Raw genomic sequence first — 15,858 nt, 5'->3', positions numbered from 1 at the left:
TATGTTTCTGATGTTATTTCTCTTTTTCCTCATATTTTCCAGGACCATGGAACAGGAGCTTTGGTCATCAGCTCTTTGTTGGACTTTTTAACCTTTGCACTCTGCGCCCCCTACAGTGAAACCACTGAGGGGCAGCAGTTTGACATGCTGCTTGAGATGGTCGCCTCTAATGGGCGAACACTTTTCAAGCTATTCCAGGTGGGTAACTTGACAAGCAAGAAACTAAATGGAGAGGAAAGTAAATTAGGAATAATGTCAACAATTAGTCTGATTAAGACAAAAATGTAAAATATATTGAATGGTGATGTTCGTTTCTTTAGCATCCTTCTATGGCTATAGTGAAGGGAGCAGGTCTGGTGATGAAAGCTATTATTGAGGTAAGTCTTTTGTAGGTGCTATACAGTGATGTCTGGATGTGTTGCGCCTCAGGATTTATGATAATAACCAACTAAGCTTTATTTACATTCAGGAGGGAGACAAGGAAATAGCCACTAAGATGCAGGAGCTGGCCTTGAGTGAAGGGGCACTGCCAAGACATCTGCACACATCTCTGTTCACCATTAGTACAGACCAGCGGATGCTTACCAACAGGTCTGATCTCAGTAAACATGAACACTGACACATAGTAATGTAGTTTTTTTCCTTATCTTTTTGCTGCTGCAGGTTTTTCCTCTAATGTGTTTGTATTTCAGTAAAAATCTGTGCAGATAAACATCATAGGACAGAATTTTACTTGTTACTCGTGATAAATATCTGCCAATAAATGATGTTTCTCAGGCAACTGAGTCGTCATCTGGTGGGACTGTGGACAGCAGAGAACCCTGTAGCAATAAACCTTCTCAAGAGGATACTGGTAAGCCGATTTCAGACTCTTAGAAAAAAAAAATTGATGCCGTTCCAATACTCATGCCAGAAGCTTTTAGTGTGATGATGGTAATAGCCTGTACTTTTTGCTGGCAGCTGAGGTACCTTGTTTAAAGTCTTCATTTATTTCATTCCGCCTTTTTCATTTCTGTGCTTGTAGCCAACAGGCCTTTTGGCATACCTGGACAGTCCTGACCCTGTCCCAGAGAAAGATGTGGACAGAATGCACGTCCGTGACAACTTGAAAATCGCTACGGTATGTGGACAGACATGCACCTTAATGTAATAGATAGGGATGGGTATCGTTTAGGTTTTATCCGATACCGGTGCCAAACCGGTACTTTTGAAACGGTGCCGGTGCTTAAACGGTGCTCAAACCAGTGCTTAAAGAACGGAGAACACAAAATTGGTCCAAAAACCTCTCACGTTCAGCTGTTTTTTTGTAAAAAGATAACAATGTTAGCCTTTTCTGCAGCTATAGGGCATATATGGTATCACTCTTGGCTGGAAGCAGTGCTTAAACAATGGAAAAAAACACAAACTTTGTCCAAAAACCTCTCATGTTTAACTGTTTTCCACTTTTTCTTTGGTCATTTTAGCCTTTTTGGCCAGGGTGAAGGGAGTATCTGCCATCAAACAAGAAGACAGCCGCATGTAACTACTACGATGTTTGCTAGTTCACCTTACATGCATTAATGTAATAACGTGGTTAGCCTACTCAACGTAAATTACACACGAACAACATTAAGCTACTCACCCAGAGAAGAACTGCTGCTGCTGCCATCATCATCCATCATCATTTCTGCTACACTGGCAGGGCTAGGGGCCAGGACTCTCCTCTTCGGGTTTTTGGGGGATGTTGCTAACTCCGGGTCCGATAACAGGCACCACACCCGCAGTAGATGTGCTCGGTGTGAGGTCTTGCAGCATGCTATCAAATACGGCGCATTTCTCGGCTTTTAAAAAAAAAAAACCGCTATGCGTCGCCAGGTGTTTCATCGGATTTGAGGTGTTACCTCCTTTGACAGTATCACAGTATCAGCTTAAAGCACTTGTTGCAGGCTGCTGAGTTTGCATATTTTGCTGTGAAGTACAGCCAGACTTCTGACCGCTTCGCCTTGGGCATTTTTAATCTGTAGCTCTGCTCTAAAAGAACGTACGTACCTGGACCCGCCTACTATCCTCGGAAACGTAAAACGATTGGCTAGAATCTAAAGTGTATCACAGCTCAGGAAAAAAAAGCACCGAAATAAAGCACCGAAATGGTCTGGTTACTACCGTTTATGTCAGAACCGGTACCCATCCCTAGTAATAGAGTCAGTAAAAAATAAAATGTTTGCCATCTGTAATTGTTTTTATATCTTTGTTTCCCACAGGACCAGCTGAATCGAAACAAGGTGCCTGAATGGCAGCGGATAGCAGGCAAAGCAGCCAAAGAAGTGGAGAAGTTTGCCAAGGAGAAAGCTGATCTCGTGCTGATGCACTGGAGAGATAAAATGGGGATAGCCCAGAAGGAGGTGAGAATGATATCTTTTAATTTGTAAAAAGACTTCATGGCTGTTTAACCTCTGAGCTATCAAAAGAGCTGCTGCTGCAAGTGTGTTCTGCTCAGGTTGCTTTAACTTTCATCTTTTTTTATTCTCGTGCTGATGCTGAATAGTGCTGCAGAATCCAAAGACAAACTCAATGGCAGACTTTCCACTTGCTGCTGGTATTTTGCATGTATGGCAGTTAGAGCTTTGGTGCAATCACATTTGACCTTTCTTTGAAAAATATGTGCTCTATACACTGCTTGTGCTCCTTTCATATGTGTTTGCCATAAATCTTTTATTTAGGTATGGAGAAAATTTTGCTTGACTCTTTGTATGGCGAGGTGCAGAATGCGACCAAAGGGTTACCGCTTACTCTTAAGGAAAACCTCTGTTTGGATGCGTGGTGTTTCAGTCTGAACACAAATAGGTGTTTTGTTTTGTTTTTGTACACCCAAAAAATGTTTGGGTGGGTCAAGATTGGTGGTGACAGCCACCAAGCTATATCAGGTATTGCCTGCTCTTTGTGCACCCTAAATCAAGACTCCCTTAAAAATAAAATGAAGTCACGTTTCTTCTCTTTCTGTTTCTCTGGCTGCATGATAATCACCCCAGATTTACTGAGCAGAAAAATACAATGATTGGTTTGCTTCCTCTGTGAATCACACGCCACCCTTTTATTTTTGGATTTGTTACTGTTTTTCAATTGAGTATAACTACATAATTAGTCATGCAATACTACAGAAATCTTGTGTAAAGTCATCTATTAAATCACAGATTTAGTTGTAACGTTTATGTCTCTCACTTTGTATATTAGTAGCATCGTGATCTGTGACCCTTTAGCTGCAATTCATCTGTTTGATCTGAGGAACAATAATCTCTCTGTGTGTCTCCACTCCACCCTCCCCTTGTCTTGTGTGGTTTCTCTGCTGTCAAAATTTGCAGCAGGACAGAAATAACCTGGTAAGTAGGACTGACCAATGGGATCCTTTTTCCATTCTCTCAATGTTCTTTCTCTCGATTAAACCATTTTTCATCTTCACGAGACCCATCAGGCGTGTTTTTGTTTTGTTTCGTGTTATTTAGTCGGGCAGTCGCATCTTGACATCCAAAAGGGATTTCCAGGAGTCTTAAAATAGAACCCAGGAAAAACGTGTGATGAAAGAGCACGTCATGACTTTTCTTCTCCTTTTGACAACAGAGGGCATGTTCAGGGTGGAGCACAGGCTGAACTGGATCTTTGCAGCTATAAGTATGCTTGTAGCTATATATATGCTTACCTGCATATTTAGTTATCAATAAATAATGACCACACGCAGCCTTAAACAGTAAGGCCTTTACAAATATCCCATGCAGCAGTGTTTTTTAATATCCTTGATGAAATTTCAGAAAAATTGTTGTTATCCTTTCTAGCACCTAAACTACAATGTTTTGTATTCTGAAACTCAGAGTTGGAGGTAGTGCTGTGAAAAGGCACTCATCAAATGCATGAGAACTGTGTTCATAATTTTGAAACCATAAATTAGCTTCACATAGGTATGTAGAGCGTAAACATGCCACAGACCTGGTTCTCCGAGCATGGATTACTGAACACACCCAACTTTGGGATCCCACCTTGGTTTTTTGTGTTTGTTTTATTCTGTGTTTGTACAGTTCATTGTTTTGTTTTTTTTAATATTTGTTTAATTTTTCTAATATCTGACTTCCTCCATTCTAAAAAAAAAACCCCACCCAACATGTTGTTATCCATTCATTGAATTTCACTTCATTATTCTTTTCTGTCTAAAATGTTGCTCGTGTTGTTGCTGTCTTTACCACTCTGTGTGCCATGATGTGACAGAGCAAACACTGAAGTCTGTGAATAATGTGGAATACCTTACAAAGATGTCCCTTTGTGATTTAATTTCAGAATCCAAACCAAAAACCTGTCATCCTGAGAAAGAGGAGGCAGAGGATAAAGATTGAAGCAAACTGGGAGCTCTTCTACTACAGGTAGAAATTTCTAACTATGGTAACCCAAAATTGCAATCAGATGTGAGTATGGGACCTTCTTTTGCTGTACTTTATTGTGCAGTATTGGCACAATAAAGGGGCGCCCACACAGGAAGTAACAAGCAGTAATGTGGAGAAATAACCACTGGCCATGTGAAGTGGGCAGAATTTTCACTGTTGAGTGAAATATCAGTTACACAACCAGAGCTTAGAATGGTTATTAGTGGCCAGCTGTCATCTTTGAAGTGATGAGCAAATAAGTTTATATATGGACACGTTAAAACGTTGTTAGGAACTCCATTTCTTGTATGTAGGCATCATAAAGCTTGGCTTGTTGGTATGATCCACTTACATTTTTAAAAGGACATGATCAAGCGTCTCGTCTCGTTTTTTCATTAAGATTCCAGCTTGACCATGCGCGATCCAACCTCATCTGGAACTTTAAAACAAGGGAGGAACTTCGCGATGCCCTGGAGGGGGAGATGCGTTCCTTTGGCGTGGACCGCGAGCTGGGCAGTGCCACAGTTATCTCCTGGAACCATCAGGAGTTTGAGGTTTGTGCTCAATTACTACTACGGTTCAGTCTCTGGACTGTCATTTACTTTAGAAAATTATTTTACAGTAAACTTGTATAATATTTAAATCACAAGAAAACTGTAGATTGTAAGGTAAAACCAGAATATTGTAATCCAGTCTTATTCCAGTGGTATGCAGATAAACATGCATTATTCAAATCCGTGCTCCTATGTGTCATTTTCTTTGTTACAGGTGAAATATGAGTGCCTTTCGGATGAGATAAAAATTGGGGATTATTACTTGCGACTGCTGCTTGAGGAGGATGAAAACGAAGAATCGAGTGCTATCAAGAGATCGTAAGATTTTCACCTCCAAGCGAGCTACGCCTATTTCATTATTCACTCCCAAATCTATAAAGAGGAGTCATGCTTCCCCTTCGTTGTGTTTTCAGATACGAGTTCTTCAACGAGCTCTACCACCGCTTTTTGCTTACACCCAAAGTTACAATGAAGTGCCTGTGCCTGCAGGCACTCGCAATAGTCTATGGCAAGTGCTATGAAGAGATCGGCCCCTTCACCGACACAAAATACATCGTGGGGATGCTGGACCGGGTAAATGCTGGCAAACTCATTTCACTCTGCTTTTGTGTTGTTTAATTACTCCTGAAATCTAACACACGTTTGTCATTAAAGTGTACAGACAGACTGGAAAGAGACAGACTCATACTCTTCCTCTACAAGCTCATTCTCCACAAGGTAAGCTATACAATTAGTCTCTTTGCGTTACATGCTAATTTAACCCATCGTTTTGTTTTTTCTGTGCATTAATTCCCCTTTCTTCTATAGAAAAACGTGAAGGATGTCATGGACTCAAATGGAGTTCGTATTTTGGTGGACCTGCTCACTTTGGCACATCTGCATACCAGCAGAGCTACCGTGCCGCTACAGGTAAAAGAAAAAAAGAAAGAGGCTAATTGGTTTCTGTTTGTACTTCGTTTTGTTTTTAGATTCTGACTTTTGATGCCACAGTAGTCTTTTTTGTGCCAGAAATAACCATATTTAAACAAGAAGGTGGACTAGTTACCACTGTCGAGCATGATTATCAAGCTGCTTGTCTAAATGTATGGGTGTGATGCGCTCATGCACATACATGATTATAAGTGCTCAGTAACAGACTGGCTATGCCACATAAGAAGCTACCTTATTTCTTATAGTTTCAATGAAATGGTCAAAAAAGCAAGCGCACAGGGTCGAGGTTTAGTTCACAGACTTGAGTTAGCAGAAGTTAAGCCTAGCACAGAGGGATTGTCTCCAGCAGGCTTTGTGACACCAGTCAATGAAAGCAGTAGTGCCCCTAACTCCATTATTTTCTTAGAGTTGTTATGAAGGAGGAGAGTATCCATAGAGGACAAATATTTTTGTAGCAGGCTGTGAAAAGGCTTTGTAAAAATGCAAATTGGGATTGACTCCATTTTAGAACCATCTACAAGTCGCCTACAGAGAGAATGGCATTTTAGCACTTTAACGTCAGCTTCTTCAGCCCCAGAGGTCAACACTTGTTAAAACAGGGCTGTAGCATTTTTCTAATTTGTTTGATGAGCTCAACCGCACAGCCAGATGTTTTCAGATGAATTAAAATGGCATTGAGTCTTGCGTAACTAATGTTTGCGCAGTTTCAAAGGATGTTTTCAATTTCCACAGAGCAACGTGCTGGAGGCAGCACCAGATATGAAGAGGGAAAGCGAGAAGGAGTGGTACTTTGGTAATGCAGACAAGGAGAGAAGAGGACCTTTCAGCTTTGAGGAGGTTTGTAATTAAAAAATAAAACATAAGAATTTTACTTCAATTTTATTTGTAAAGTCATTTTATACAGAGAAGAAAATGCCACAGTATTCAGTGAACTGAAAAACATCCCATCAGTTTTTATCATTTGTGTTAAATCAATAAAACAAAGTACAATTATTAAATAAATTTAATTTAATATAACATTAGTGCATTACCTCAGTTACTGCAGTGCAACATTTTGTTCATTTTTGTTGATCTCATGCAGTTGTCTACATTTATTTCTGTGTGGTTTTGTCTTTGTTTTGAGTTGCTTAGTTTTCAGCTTCTATTTCTGCTCACCACTGTGTTTTATTTATCTTTTTCAGATGCAGGAGTTTTGGAGTACAGGTGTGCTGACAGCAAAGACACGCTGCTGGGCTCAGGGGATGGACGGATGGCGCCCCCTGCAGGCCATTCCTCAATTGAAGTGGTGCCTCCTGGCTACAGGGCAGGCAGTGATGAATGAGTCTGACCTGGCCACCCTCATCCTTAACATGCTCATCACGATGTGCTCGTACTATCCCAGCAGGTGGGACCCATTGAAATTGTCTCTATGGTTGTGTGAGCGCCAAATAAACCACCTGTCGTCTTTTACAACTTTATTTTATGTATTATATACAGTATAATTTATTAATTGTTTTTCTTTATTCAGGGACCAAGACAATGCCATTATCCGTCCTTTACCTAAGATCAAAAGGATGATTGCTGACAATGCCTGTCTCCCACACATTGTCCAGGTAGTTGCACAATTCGTCTTGAAGTTGTGTCACATGACCAGATCATACTCATCACTGAACTGAATAAAATGCTTACTTTTCATTGCTTGTCTTTGTCCTCTGCAGCTGCTTTTAACCTTTGACCCCATTCTGGTGGAAAAGGTGGCCAATGTTCTGTACCTGGTGATGCAGGACAACCCCAACCTGCAGCGTCTCTATTTGACTGGTGTCTTCTTCTTCATCATGATGTACACAGGCTCCAACGTGCTTCCTGTGGCAAGGTGAAAACACGGCACAGTCAGCTGGCAAAATCTTTTCTAGAAAGGAGTTTTATAACAGTTTTGTGTATGTATGTAGTGTTGATACTGATGTCTGTGATCTTTGTCTGATGTCTTCAGATTCCTGAAGTACACTCATCTGAAACAAGCATTCAAATCAGAGGAGGTGAAGTTCCTTATATTTTACAATAGATGATATCCTTTGAGTCTTAGATCATTTTGAAAATAGCATTGACCTGTTGCGCTGTCTTTACAGTCTAAGGGTCAGGACATTGTGCAGCGTAGTGTTCTGGGACCTGTGTTGCCTGAAGCCATGGTGTGTTATCTGGAGAACTACGAGGCCGAGCGATTCTCTGAGATTTTTCTGGGAGAATTTGACACACCTGAGGCAATTTGGAGCAGCGAGATGAGGTGAGAAGTAGTCTCTGTCTTGCATAACTAGCTTACTTAAAGATCATGTACAGATAAGTGCAGCAATAAAAGACATTGTCTAGTTTGTGAGAGTTTTAAAAGTTTCTTTTTGAATTCTGTTTCAGGCGGATGATGATAGAGAAGATAGCGGCCCATGTTGCTGACTTTAGCCCCAGGCTGCAGAGCAACACGCGGGCCCTTTACCAGTACTGTCCCATTCCAGTCATTAGCTTCCCTCAGCTGGACAATGAGCTCTTCTGCAACATCTACTACCTCAGACATTTGTGTGACAGCACCCGCTTCCCTGACTGGCCTATCCGAGATGCTGTACGTCAATATTGAAAATTTTCTACTTTTTCTTTTTTGTGTTTAAAATGTTTGGTTTTTAAAAATATCATGATTTGATTGTCCCTTCAGGTGAAGCTGCTTAAAGACACTCTTGAAGCCTGGAAGAGGGAAGTGGAGAAGAAACCTCCTTCAATGTCTGTGGACGATGCCTATGAAGTCCTCAACCTCCCCAAAGGACAGGGGCAGTGAGTGTTGTTGTTTTCAAAGTAGCAGGCAACATGCATTACATTTTTTACTATAATCATAGATGTCTATATATAGATATTTATAGATATATAGAGAGATGCATAGATATATAGAGAATGCTTTGAATTGCTGTCATTAAATGCACCCTCTTTTTTGGCTTTTTGTCTTTAGGCACGAAGAGAGTAAAATCAGGAAAGCCTACTTCAGGCTGGCACAGAAGTACCATCCTGACAAAAACCCAGAGGGCAGAGTGCGTACAGTCATCACCAGCTCTACAAAAATGACTTTGCTAAGGTTAAAAGTAATTATGAATTTGATTTCAGCAACTTTTTTTTAATGTGTTTTAGGATATGTTTGAAAAAGTTAACAAAGCCTATGAGTTCCTCTGCACAAAGACTGCGCGAATCGTGGATGGCCCCGACCCAGAAAACATCATTCTCATCCTCAAAGCCCAGAGCATCCTGTTCAACCGGCATAAACAAGGTTTGTTTTTATTGCTGTTTATTCTATCTCCTGTAAAACATAGCCTCGCAGTATGCAAGAAGAGTTCAGCTGCAGTCCTTCAGCTAATGCTGCTGATTCTTTCACTACTTCCTCAGAACTGGAGCCTTACAAATATGCTGGTTATCCCATGCTCATCAAAACAATCACAATGGAGACGGAAGATAATCAGCTTTTCTCAAAAACGTCCCCTCTTCTCCCGGCTGCTGCCGAACTCGCCTTCCACACTGTAAACTGCTCGGCTCTTAATGCAGAGGAGCTGCGACGGGACAACGGCATTGAGGTATTAAACGTCTTAAAAAGCTGTGAAATATCAGGCAGTTTAAGGGAAATAAAAAATGTACTTCATGTAGTTATGTGTAAGTATGCTGGGGCATGTGGAGAAACTGTGGTATGTGAATAATGAAATTGTGCTTGTTTTTATTCAGATATTGTTGGAGGCTCTGTCTCGGTGTGTCGCTGTATTAACTGCGTCCAGCAAGCCTGATGACATGGCTGTACAGGTGATGACATAACACATGATTTCCCTTTCCTTGTAGTCACATTTCTGTATGTGCACATTTTGATCTTGTCATTTTATCACGCTTTCTAAATGCCAATCGTACCACAGGTGTGTGGGCACATCTGTAAGTGCTACAGTGTAGCAGCTCAGTTTGAGGAATGCAGGGAAAAAATCATCGAAATGCCCAATATCATCCGAGACCTCTGTCACATCTTGTACTATGGAAAGGTCAGTGTCTTGCATCTTCTGTGTGTGCTTTATTCTTCTTTTTCTTTTCAGCAGTTTGAACTAAAAATAGCAATTTCCAATTTTCCTCGCTTCCTCTCAGGGTCTCTCAAAGACTGCAGCCCTGGCGGTTCAGTGCGTCAGCTCCTTTGCGGTGGATTTCTTCCTACAGACCCATCTGTACCACGCTGGTGTGCTTTGGCACCTGCTGGTCTATCTGTTCAACTACGACTACACTCTAGAGGAGAGTGGCGTGCAGGCTAGTCAGGACACAAACCAGCAGGAGGTCGCTAACAACTTGGCCAAACTCAGCCTCATAGCCCTGAGCCGTCTGGCAGGCTACACACCAACGCCACAAAGCCCTGATGGAAACAACCCTGTTTCAGAGACCAATGGCATAGAGGGTACGCCTCCAGAGAACCCCACTATCCGAAAGAGCTTAGCAGCCATGCTGACTCCATACATCTCAAGGAAGCTGGGCACGACATCTCCCGCTGAGGTCAGTTGAATATGTTGCTAAGTAGACATTAATGGACGTTGCTAAGCGTCAGTGAGCAGAGGCCAAAATCCTGTGCTCAAAGCAAACTTTTCTTTTTTGCGTTCAGGTCTTGAAGTTGCTGAACAGTAACTCGGAGAATCCCTACTTGATCTGGAACAATGGGACACGAGCCGAGCTGCTGGAGTTCCTAGAGAGTCAGCAGGAGGGAAACATTAAAAGAGTAGGAATGACTTACAAGTGCTTTCAGACTGCCTTTGGCAATAAATGATCCAAAACTGGAGTGAATCACGCAACTTCTCTGGTTTCTTGGCAGGGAGAAAATGATAAAAGCTTTGGTGCTGAGTTTGTGTTCAGTGATCACAGCAAGGAGCTCATAGTGGGTGAGATTTTTGTCCGAGTCTACAATGAACAGCCATCTTTTCCACTGGAGGTGAGGAGAAGAAAGTATTTGACAATTAGGACCAAATTCAGGTTTGGACTTTTAGTAATCCATAAGTAACTTGTTTTACAATCTCTGTCTTCAGTATCCAAAAGCATTTGCAGCCAGTCTGCTGGACTATGTTGGCTCCCAGGCTCAGTACCTCAACACTCTGCTGGCCATGAGTCAGAGTAACAAGGTAGAGTCCCAGCAGCACGCTGAAAGGCTTCGCTTTGCTGAGATGGCTTTAGAGGCCCTCCGTAATGTCATCAAGAACAACCCTGGTGAGCTTCGAGACTGACTGAGGTTATGTTTATTTAAGTGCGGTGAGTTTGGAGCTTCTTTCTAAGTATTTCTCTTGGTGTAATTACAGGATCAGAGTCGGAGTGCATCGGTCACTTCAAGCTGCTCTTCTCTTTGTTGCGGGTTCATGGAGCTGGTAGAGTGCAACAACTGGTTTTGGAGGTAGAGATCAACAGTTCTTGGGTCCTTACATGTACTTACTGTGAATCCCAGAATCCCTGGATTGTTATCATATTGGTGTCTTCTGCAGGTTGTGAATACAGTGACATCAAATCAAGAGTGTGTGAGCAACATCGCTGAATCTCTAGTGTTGTCCAACCTTCTGGTGCTGCTGCACTCACTTCCTTCCAGTAAGAAGACACAACTGACTGTCATACTCTTTGTCTTTCCTCTTCTCCCCATCCCTGTAATGCATCTTCATACACTGAAATACTCCTTTGTGTCCTTCAGGCAGGCAAATGGTGCTGGAAACCCTCTATGCACTCACGTCTAACACAAAGATCGTCAAAGAGGCAATGGCCAAAGGTCAGTGTTCTACTGTTTGTTTGTTTTTGTTGTTGTTTGTTTTTTAGTGATTGCTGGCTACATTTATCTGAATTTTGAATCACAGATGTTTCTGTTAATCTTTATGTCCTGCAGGTGCTCTGATCTATTTGCTGGACCTCTTCTGTAATTGCACACACCCCCAGGTTCGCACACAGACTGCAGAGCTCTTCTCAAAGATGACTTCAGACAAGCTGGTTGGGCCAAAGGTCAGATTAGAGTTAAAAAAAAATAAATAAAAGACTTAATCACTCTCCTCTCTCTTTTACCTTATGATGCGTCGCAACATATCGTCAACTCACTTTTGCTGTTTCATATTCTGCTTTCTCTTTTAGGTGCGTCTGACACTGATGCGTTTCCTCCCTGGTGTATTCATGGATGCCATGCGGGACAATGCTGAGGCAGCAGTTCACATATTTGAGGGAACACACGAAAACCCTGAGCTCATCTGGAATGACAGCTCAAGGGAGAAAGTGTCTACTACTGTCCGGGAGATGATGCTTGAGTATGTGACAAACACTGTTTTAACCAGATAAAGAATAGTTAGACACTCTAATAGGATGTTATATTTCTTGTACTTAAATCGCTTTAAATCTTTTCCAGGCACTTTAAACAGCAGAAAGATAATCCTGATGTGAACTGGAAAGTAAGTATGAGAAGTTAATATTTTAAGTTGGTGTATCTGTAGGAACTATGAATGTGAAACTAAACTCCTAATCTGTGTGCTCAGTTGCCAGAAGACTTCACAGTGGCTTATGGAGCCGGACAGAGCGAGCTTGAAGTCGGTGGAGTCTTCTTGCGCATCTTTATTGCACAGCCTGGGTGGGTGCTACGCAAGCCTCGGGAGTTCCTGGTGTCACTTCTGGAAACCCTGACTGAGCTCCTGGAGAAGAACAATCCCAATGTGAGCTTCCTAACTGAGAAACAACAGTACAAATTTCTAGTGAATGCAGAAGTTAGACTTTTTCTGTCTTATTCTGTTATCTTCTGCAGGGTGAGGCCCTGGAGACGGTTACCACGGCGGCAGTTTGTCTCTTCAGCACACAGTGCCAGCTGGCCGACCAGGTCCCTCCTCTGGGCCACCTGCCTCGGATCTTGGCGGCACTCAACCACAAGAACAATGCCGTGCCCAAGAGCTCCATCCGCCTCATCCATGTACTTTCAGATAATGAGGTAAGAAACTAATTTTGATGCAAGACTACAAAAAATCAGAACCATCTTAGGCCAGTTTAAATTTTTATGTAAACGTGACACCTCACCCACATCAACTAAGATATGCTTTGTTTCGTGTAGCTGTGTGTACGGTCTATGGCTTCTCTGGAGACTATTGGCCCTCTGATGACAGGGATGAAGGTTCGGGCGGACATGGCTGGATTGGCTTGTGAAGCTCTCAACCGCATGTTCCAGAAGGAGCAGACAGACCTAGTTGCCCAGGTGCACTGTCACCCTTGCTGTTATTATCCCTCACTATGTTTCATGTGTCCTTAATGGAACTTTCTATAACAACTTAACAGGCTCTGAGGGTGGAGCTGGTTCCATACCTCTTGAAATTACTGGAAGGAATCGGCCTGGAGACATTAGAAAACCCTTCAGCTACTAAGGCCCAGATAGTTAAAGCTCTGAAGTCCATGACTCGTAGTCTACAGTATGGAGAGCAGGTATGATCGAATTATTATGATTGGTATGATTGTTTATTTAACAATCAAATATTTGAACTCTTGCTTGTTTTTTTTTTCCATAGGTGAATGAAATTCTTGCAAAGTCTTCAGTATGGAGTGCCTTCAAAGACCAGAAACACGATCTTTTCATCTCAGAGTCTCAGACTGCAGGTTACCTGACAGGTAAAGTTTTCCTTTTTACATATTAGAAGAGTGATTAACCTGAATAACAAGCTAAACTGTTAAAATATAAAGTGCTTTAAAAGGTAAGTCTTCTGCTTTGCTTTACCCTAAAAAGGCAAAACACCTTATGGCTGACTCCTCACTTGTGCTTAAACCCAGCTGTCCTATAACTTCCTGGCTCTGCCCTTCCCTTCCTCTTTTTTCCTCCACATTTCCTCCTCAGGGGTTTCCACTCCTTCTCTCCTGGCCGCCAGCAGCCCACTGCGAGGTGGGCTCTAGACTCCTGAACTGGGCCCTCACAGCCCTCCTCTCTTTTGCTCTGATGCAGGTAGACCGTCCTGGCTCCTACCGTCATTCCTTTCCTCTTTACCTCCATCCTGGCTGCACATGCCATTCTCCATTCCCACCCATTTCATCTTACTCACACTGAAAATAATTCATTACCTCTTAACACCCATTCTGGATCCTCAACAGTGTGTTGGAAAACAGCCAGCTTGTGTTATGTATGCAATATGTAGCCAGCATTTAAAGAAATACAGATTTTTTTTTTTAAAAAGGCTGAAATGTAGAGTTACAAGTGAAAAACATAGAAAATAGAATCAGATTTTCTAGAAAATTATCCATTAGTTGTTTACACAGTAGTCAAACTAAATTAAGCCCATGGAAAACATTAAAGCCCCTGCAAAACATTGTAGCCAGTGTAGCGATCATCCCATCCATGCTTGGTGTCTTAGTGTGTAGTACATCATTCTAGCTCCCCATTAGCCCTGCATCTATCCTTGTAATTTACATCTGAACTGTCTCTGCCTTGCTGTCATATGTAGGTCCAGGAGTAGCAGGTTACCTTACAGCAGGAACGGGCACCACAGTAATGCCCAACGTCCCACCCCCTGTGGACAATGACACTGGAGACCAAGGCTGAAGGACACGCACACTGAAAGGCTCAGGCACCCAGAGTGCAGCTTCACGGCCGCAGCTCAGAGAGGGACTGTTCAGCTCCCCACATGGAGGGGATGTTGAGAGGAAAACAAAACAATTGAAAAAAAGAAGAGTGAGAGAGCGGGTCGTCATTGACTGTCACCAAAACCTCTGCGACACCTCCTGCAGCGTCACTCTGCTTTGCCCCTTACAAATGACACTCAAGTCTTCAGAAATGCTTTGTTTTAATGGATGACCACATTTGTTTAGTTTCTGTTCTACTTTTCTTATTTCTTCTAATGACAGAGAAGAGTTTACTTTTTGTATGAATATATTTTTTACTCTTGATTTATTATTTTTTTCATTAGACAGCCATGGGAAGACTGAGGCTTCTTTTTTTGTTAATTTTTTTTTTCTCTTTGGCATATCCTGATTGGCCACCTTAACCTTACATCTCCTCTGAGGCCTCATTTGTGACGAATAAGTGCACAGGACCTATCCACCACTGAAATAAATATTTTGTTTACTTGTCTATATTAACGCATTCTCATGTGGAAAAGAAAAAAAAATCACGGGATATGAAGAAATGGATGTGTATGATTTCTGTGGCCTGTTTCTCCAAAAGAAAATGCCACTTTAACCCCTTAGACGTCTGCTGACCTCTGGTCTGCTTTGATCAGGTCACCTTCAGTCCTCTTCTGTCAAAGATGACACAGAGCTCTCATAATATCCAGCCTTTTTTTCCTCTGATCTTATTCATACTTCATTCTGCTCTCTCTTTGAAGGCTACCCTTTTCTGCCTCATATTTTTTAAAGTAACTCTCCCCCAGAATGCAAAAAGCACTAGAATATTTATGAGTGAATAATAACCACCTGAAATGAGCTTCTGCTGACATGACGAATGACATTGACTCTGATTACCAATCTATGTGAAAGACTAGTGCAATTTGTGAAATGTTCAATGTAATATTACGTATATAAACTTTATATTGAATGTACATTGAAAAAAAAAAATCAGTCGACACTTGTACATAAAATTTTAAGAATAAAAGGGAACCCACAGTGTTGTTCTACTTGTCTTTTCTGTTCACAATAATTATAGATGTTAAGTCTGTTTGTTGAGAGAGAGATGAAGGGGGAGGGGGGGGGGGGGGGGTATATATCAAAATATTTCTCAATCCAATCACTTTTGCAGTAAAATGTTTTTATACAAGAATCAATTTCATATATTTGAGACCTCAGGCAATACGTTTGTTTGCTTATAAATGCGAATGTTTCATAGAGTTATGTCGATTATATTATGTCAATATATTTGAGAACCATAACTTTTCACGGATGTGGATATTGAATTTATAGTGGATTACACCAGCTACATAGATAACATGAATTAGGGACTAGGTCTCACCTCACAAGCCTGACGGTAAGGCAAGGAAATTCATAAAAAT

General features: G+C 41.7%; 1 protein-coding gene across 4 annotated transcripts in view; it reads left to right on the top strand.

Moving 5' to 3' along the window:
* Positions 1 to 15,475, top strand: part of dnajc13 (dnaJ homolog subfamily C member 13) — a 32,676-nt gene extending 17,201 nt beyond the window's left edge. For 2 of the 4 annotated variants that reach the window (XM_006794976.2, XM_087846249.1), the window contains exons 15-56: positions 43 to 198; positions 321 to 377; positions 470 to 591; positions 778 to 853; positions 1,025 to 1,120; positions 2,241 to 2,381; positions 3,339 to 3,356; positions 4,303 to 4,385; positions 4,786 to 4,939; positions 5,154 to 5,257; positions 5,353 to 5,512; positions 5,594 to 5,656; positions 5,747 to 5,848; positions 6,602 to 6,706; positions 7,051 to 7,253; positions 7,377 to 7,461; positions 7,567 to 7,721; positions 7,839 to 7,884; positions 7,975 to 8,129; positions 8,255 to 8,456; positions 8,547 to 8,662; positions 8,835 to 8,913; positions 9,011 to 9,146; positions 9,263 to 9,447; positions 9,593 to 9,667; positions 9,775 to 9,894; positions 9,995 to 10,390; positions 10,497 to 10,610; positions 10,704 to 10,820; positions 10,915 to 11,092; positions 11,182 to 11,273; positions 11,362 to 11,461; positions 11,562 to 11,636; positions 11,751 to 11,863; positions 11,990 to 12,159; positions 12,258 to 12,300; positions 12,385 to 12,558; positions 12,648 to 12,827; positions 12,948 to 13,088; positions 13,169 to 13,312; positions 13,396 to 13,495; positions 14,320 to 15,475. In XM_006794976.2, coding sequence (XP_006795039.1) covers positions 43 to 198; positions 321 to 377; positions 470 to 591; positions 778 to 853; positions 1,025 to 1,120; positions 2,241 to 2,381; positions 3,339 to 3,356; positions 4,303 to 4,385; positions 4,786 to 4,939; positions 5,154 to 5,257; positions 5,353 to 5,512; positions 5,594 to 5,656; positions 5,747 to 5,848; positions 6,602 to 6,706; positions 7,051 to 7,253; positions 7,377 to 7,461; positions 7,567 to 7,721; positions 7,839 to 7,884; positions 7,975 to 8,129; positions 8,255 to 8,456; positions 8,547 to 8,662; positions 8,835 to 8,913; positions 9,011 to 9,146; positions 9,263 to 9,447; positions 9,593 to 9,667; positions 9,775 to 9,894; positions 9,995 to 10,390; positions 10,497 to 10,610; positions 10,704 to 10,820; positions 10,915 to 11,092; positions 11,182 to 11,273; positions 11,362 to 11,461; positions 11,562 to 11,636; positions 11,751 to 11,863; positions 11,990 to 12,159; positions 12,258 to 12,300; positions 12,385 to 12,558; positions 12,648 to 12,827; positions 12,948 to 13,088; positions 13,169 to 13,312; positions 13,396 to 13,495; positions 14,320 to 14,417 — 5,229 coding nt within the window. In that variant the 3' untranslated portion in view covers positions 14,418 to 15,475. Of the gene's footprint in view, positions 1 to 42; positions 199 to 320; positions 378 to 469; positions 592 to 777; positions 854 to 1,024; positions 1,121 to 2,240; positions 2,382 to 3,338; positions 3,357 to 4,302; positions 4,386 to 4,785; positions 4,940 to 5,153; positions 5,258 to 5,352; positions 5,513 to 5,593; positions 5,657 to 5,746; positions 5,849 to 6,601; positions 6,707 to 7,050; positions 7,254 to 7,376; positions 7,462 to 7,566; positions 7,722 to 7,838; positions 7,885 to 7,974; positions 8,130 to 8,254; positions 8,457 to 8,546; positions 8,663 to 8,834; positions 8,914 to 9,010; positions 9,147 to 9,262; positions 9,448 to 9,592; positions 9,668 to 9,774; positions 9,895 to 9,994; positions 10,391 to 10,496; positions 10,611 to 10,703; positions 10,821 to 10,914; positions 11,093 to 11,181; positions 11,274 to 11,361; positions 11,462 to 11,561; positions 11,637 to 11,750; positions 11,864 to 11,989; positions 12,160 to 12,257; positions 12,301 to 12,384; positions 12,559 to 12,647; positions 12,828 to 12,947; positions 13,089 to 13,168; positions 13,313 to 13,395; positions 13,496 to 13,718; positions 13,824 to 14,319 lie in introns of all 4 variants that reach the window. The other 2 variants (XM_006794977.3, XM_035909626.2) reach the window with 2 other exon arrangements.
* The last annotated feature ends 383 nt before the right edge of the window (positions 15,476 to 15,858 follow it).

The sequence above is a fragment of the Neolamprologus brichardi genome, chromosome 9, assembly GCF_056152115.1.
Source record: "Neolamprologus brichardi isolate AB-2024 chromosome 9, ASM5615211v1, whole genome shotgun sequence".
Classification (NCBI taxonomy): domain Eukaryota; kingdom Metazoa; phylum Chordata; class Actinopteri; order Cichliformes; family Cichlidae; genus Neolamprologus; species Neolamprologus brichardi.
This window is presented reverse-complemented; position numbering and strand designations above follow the sequence as displayed.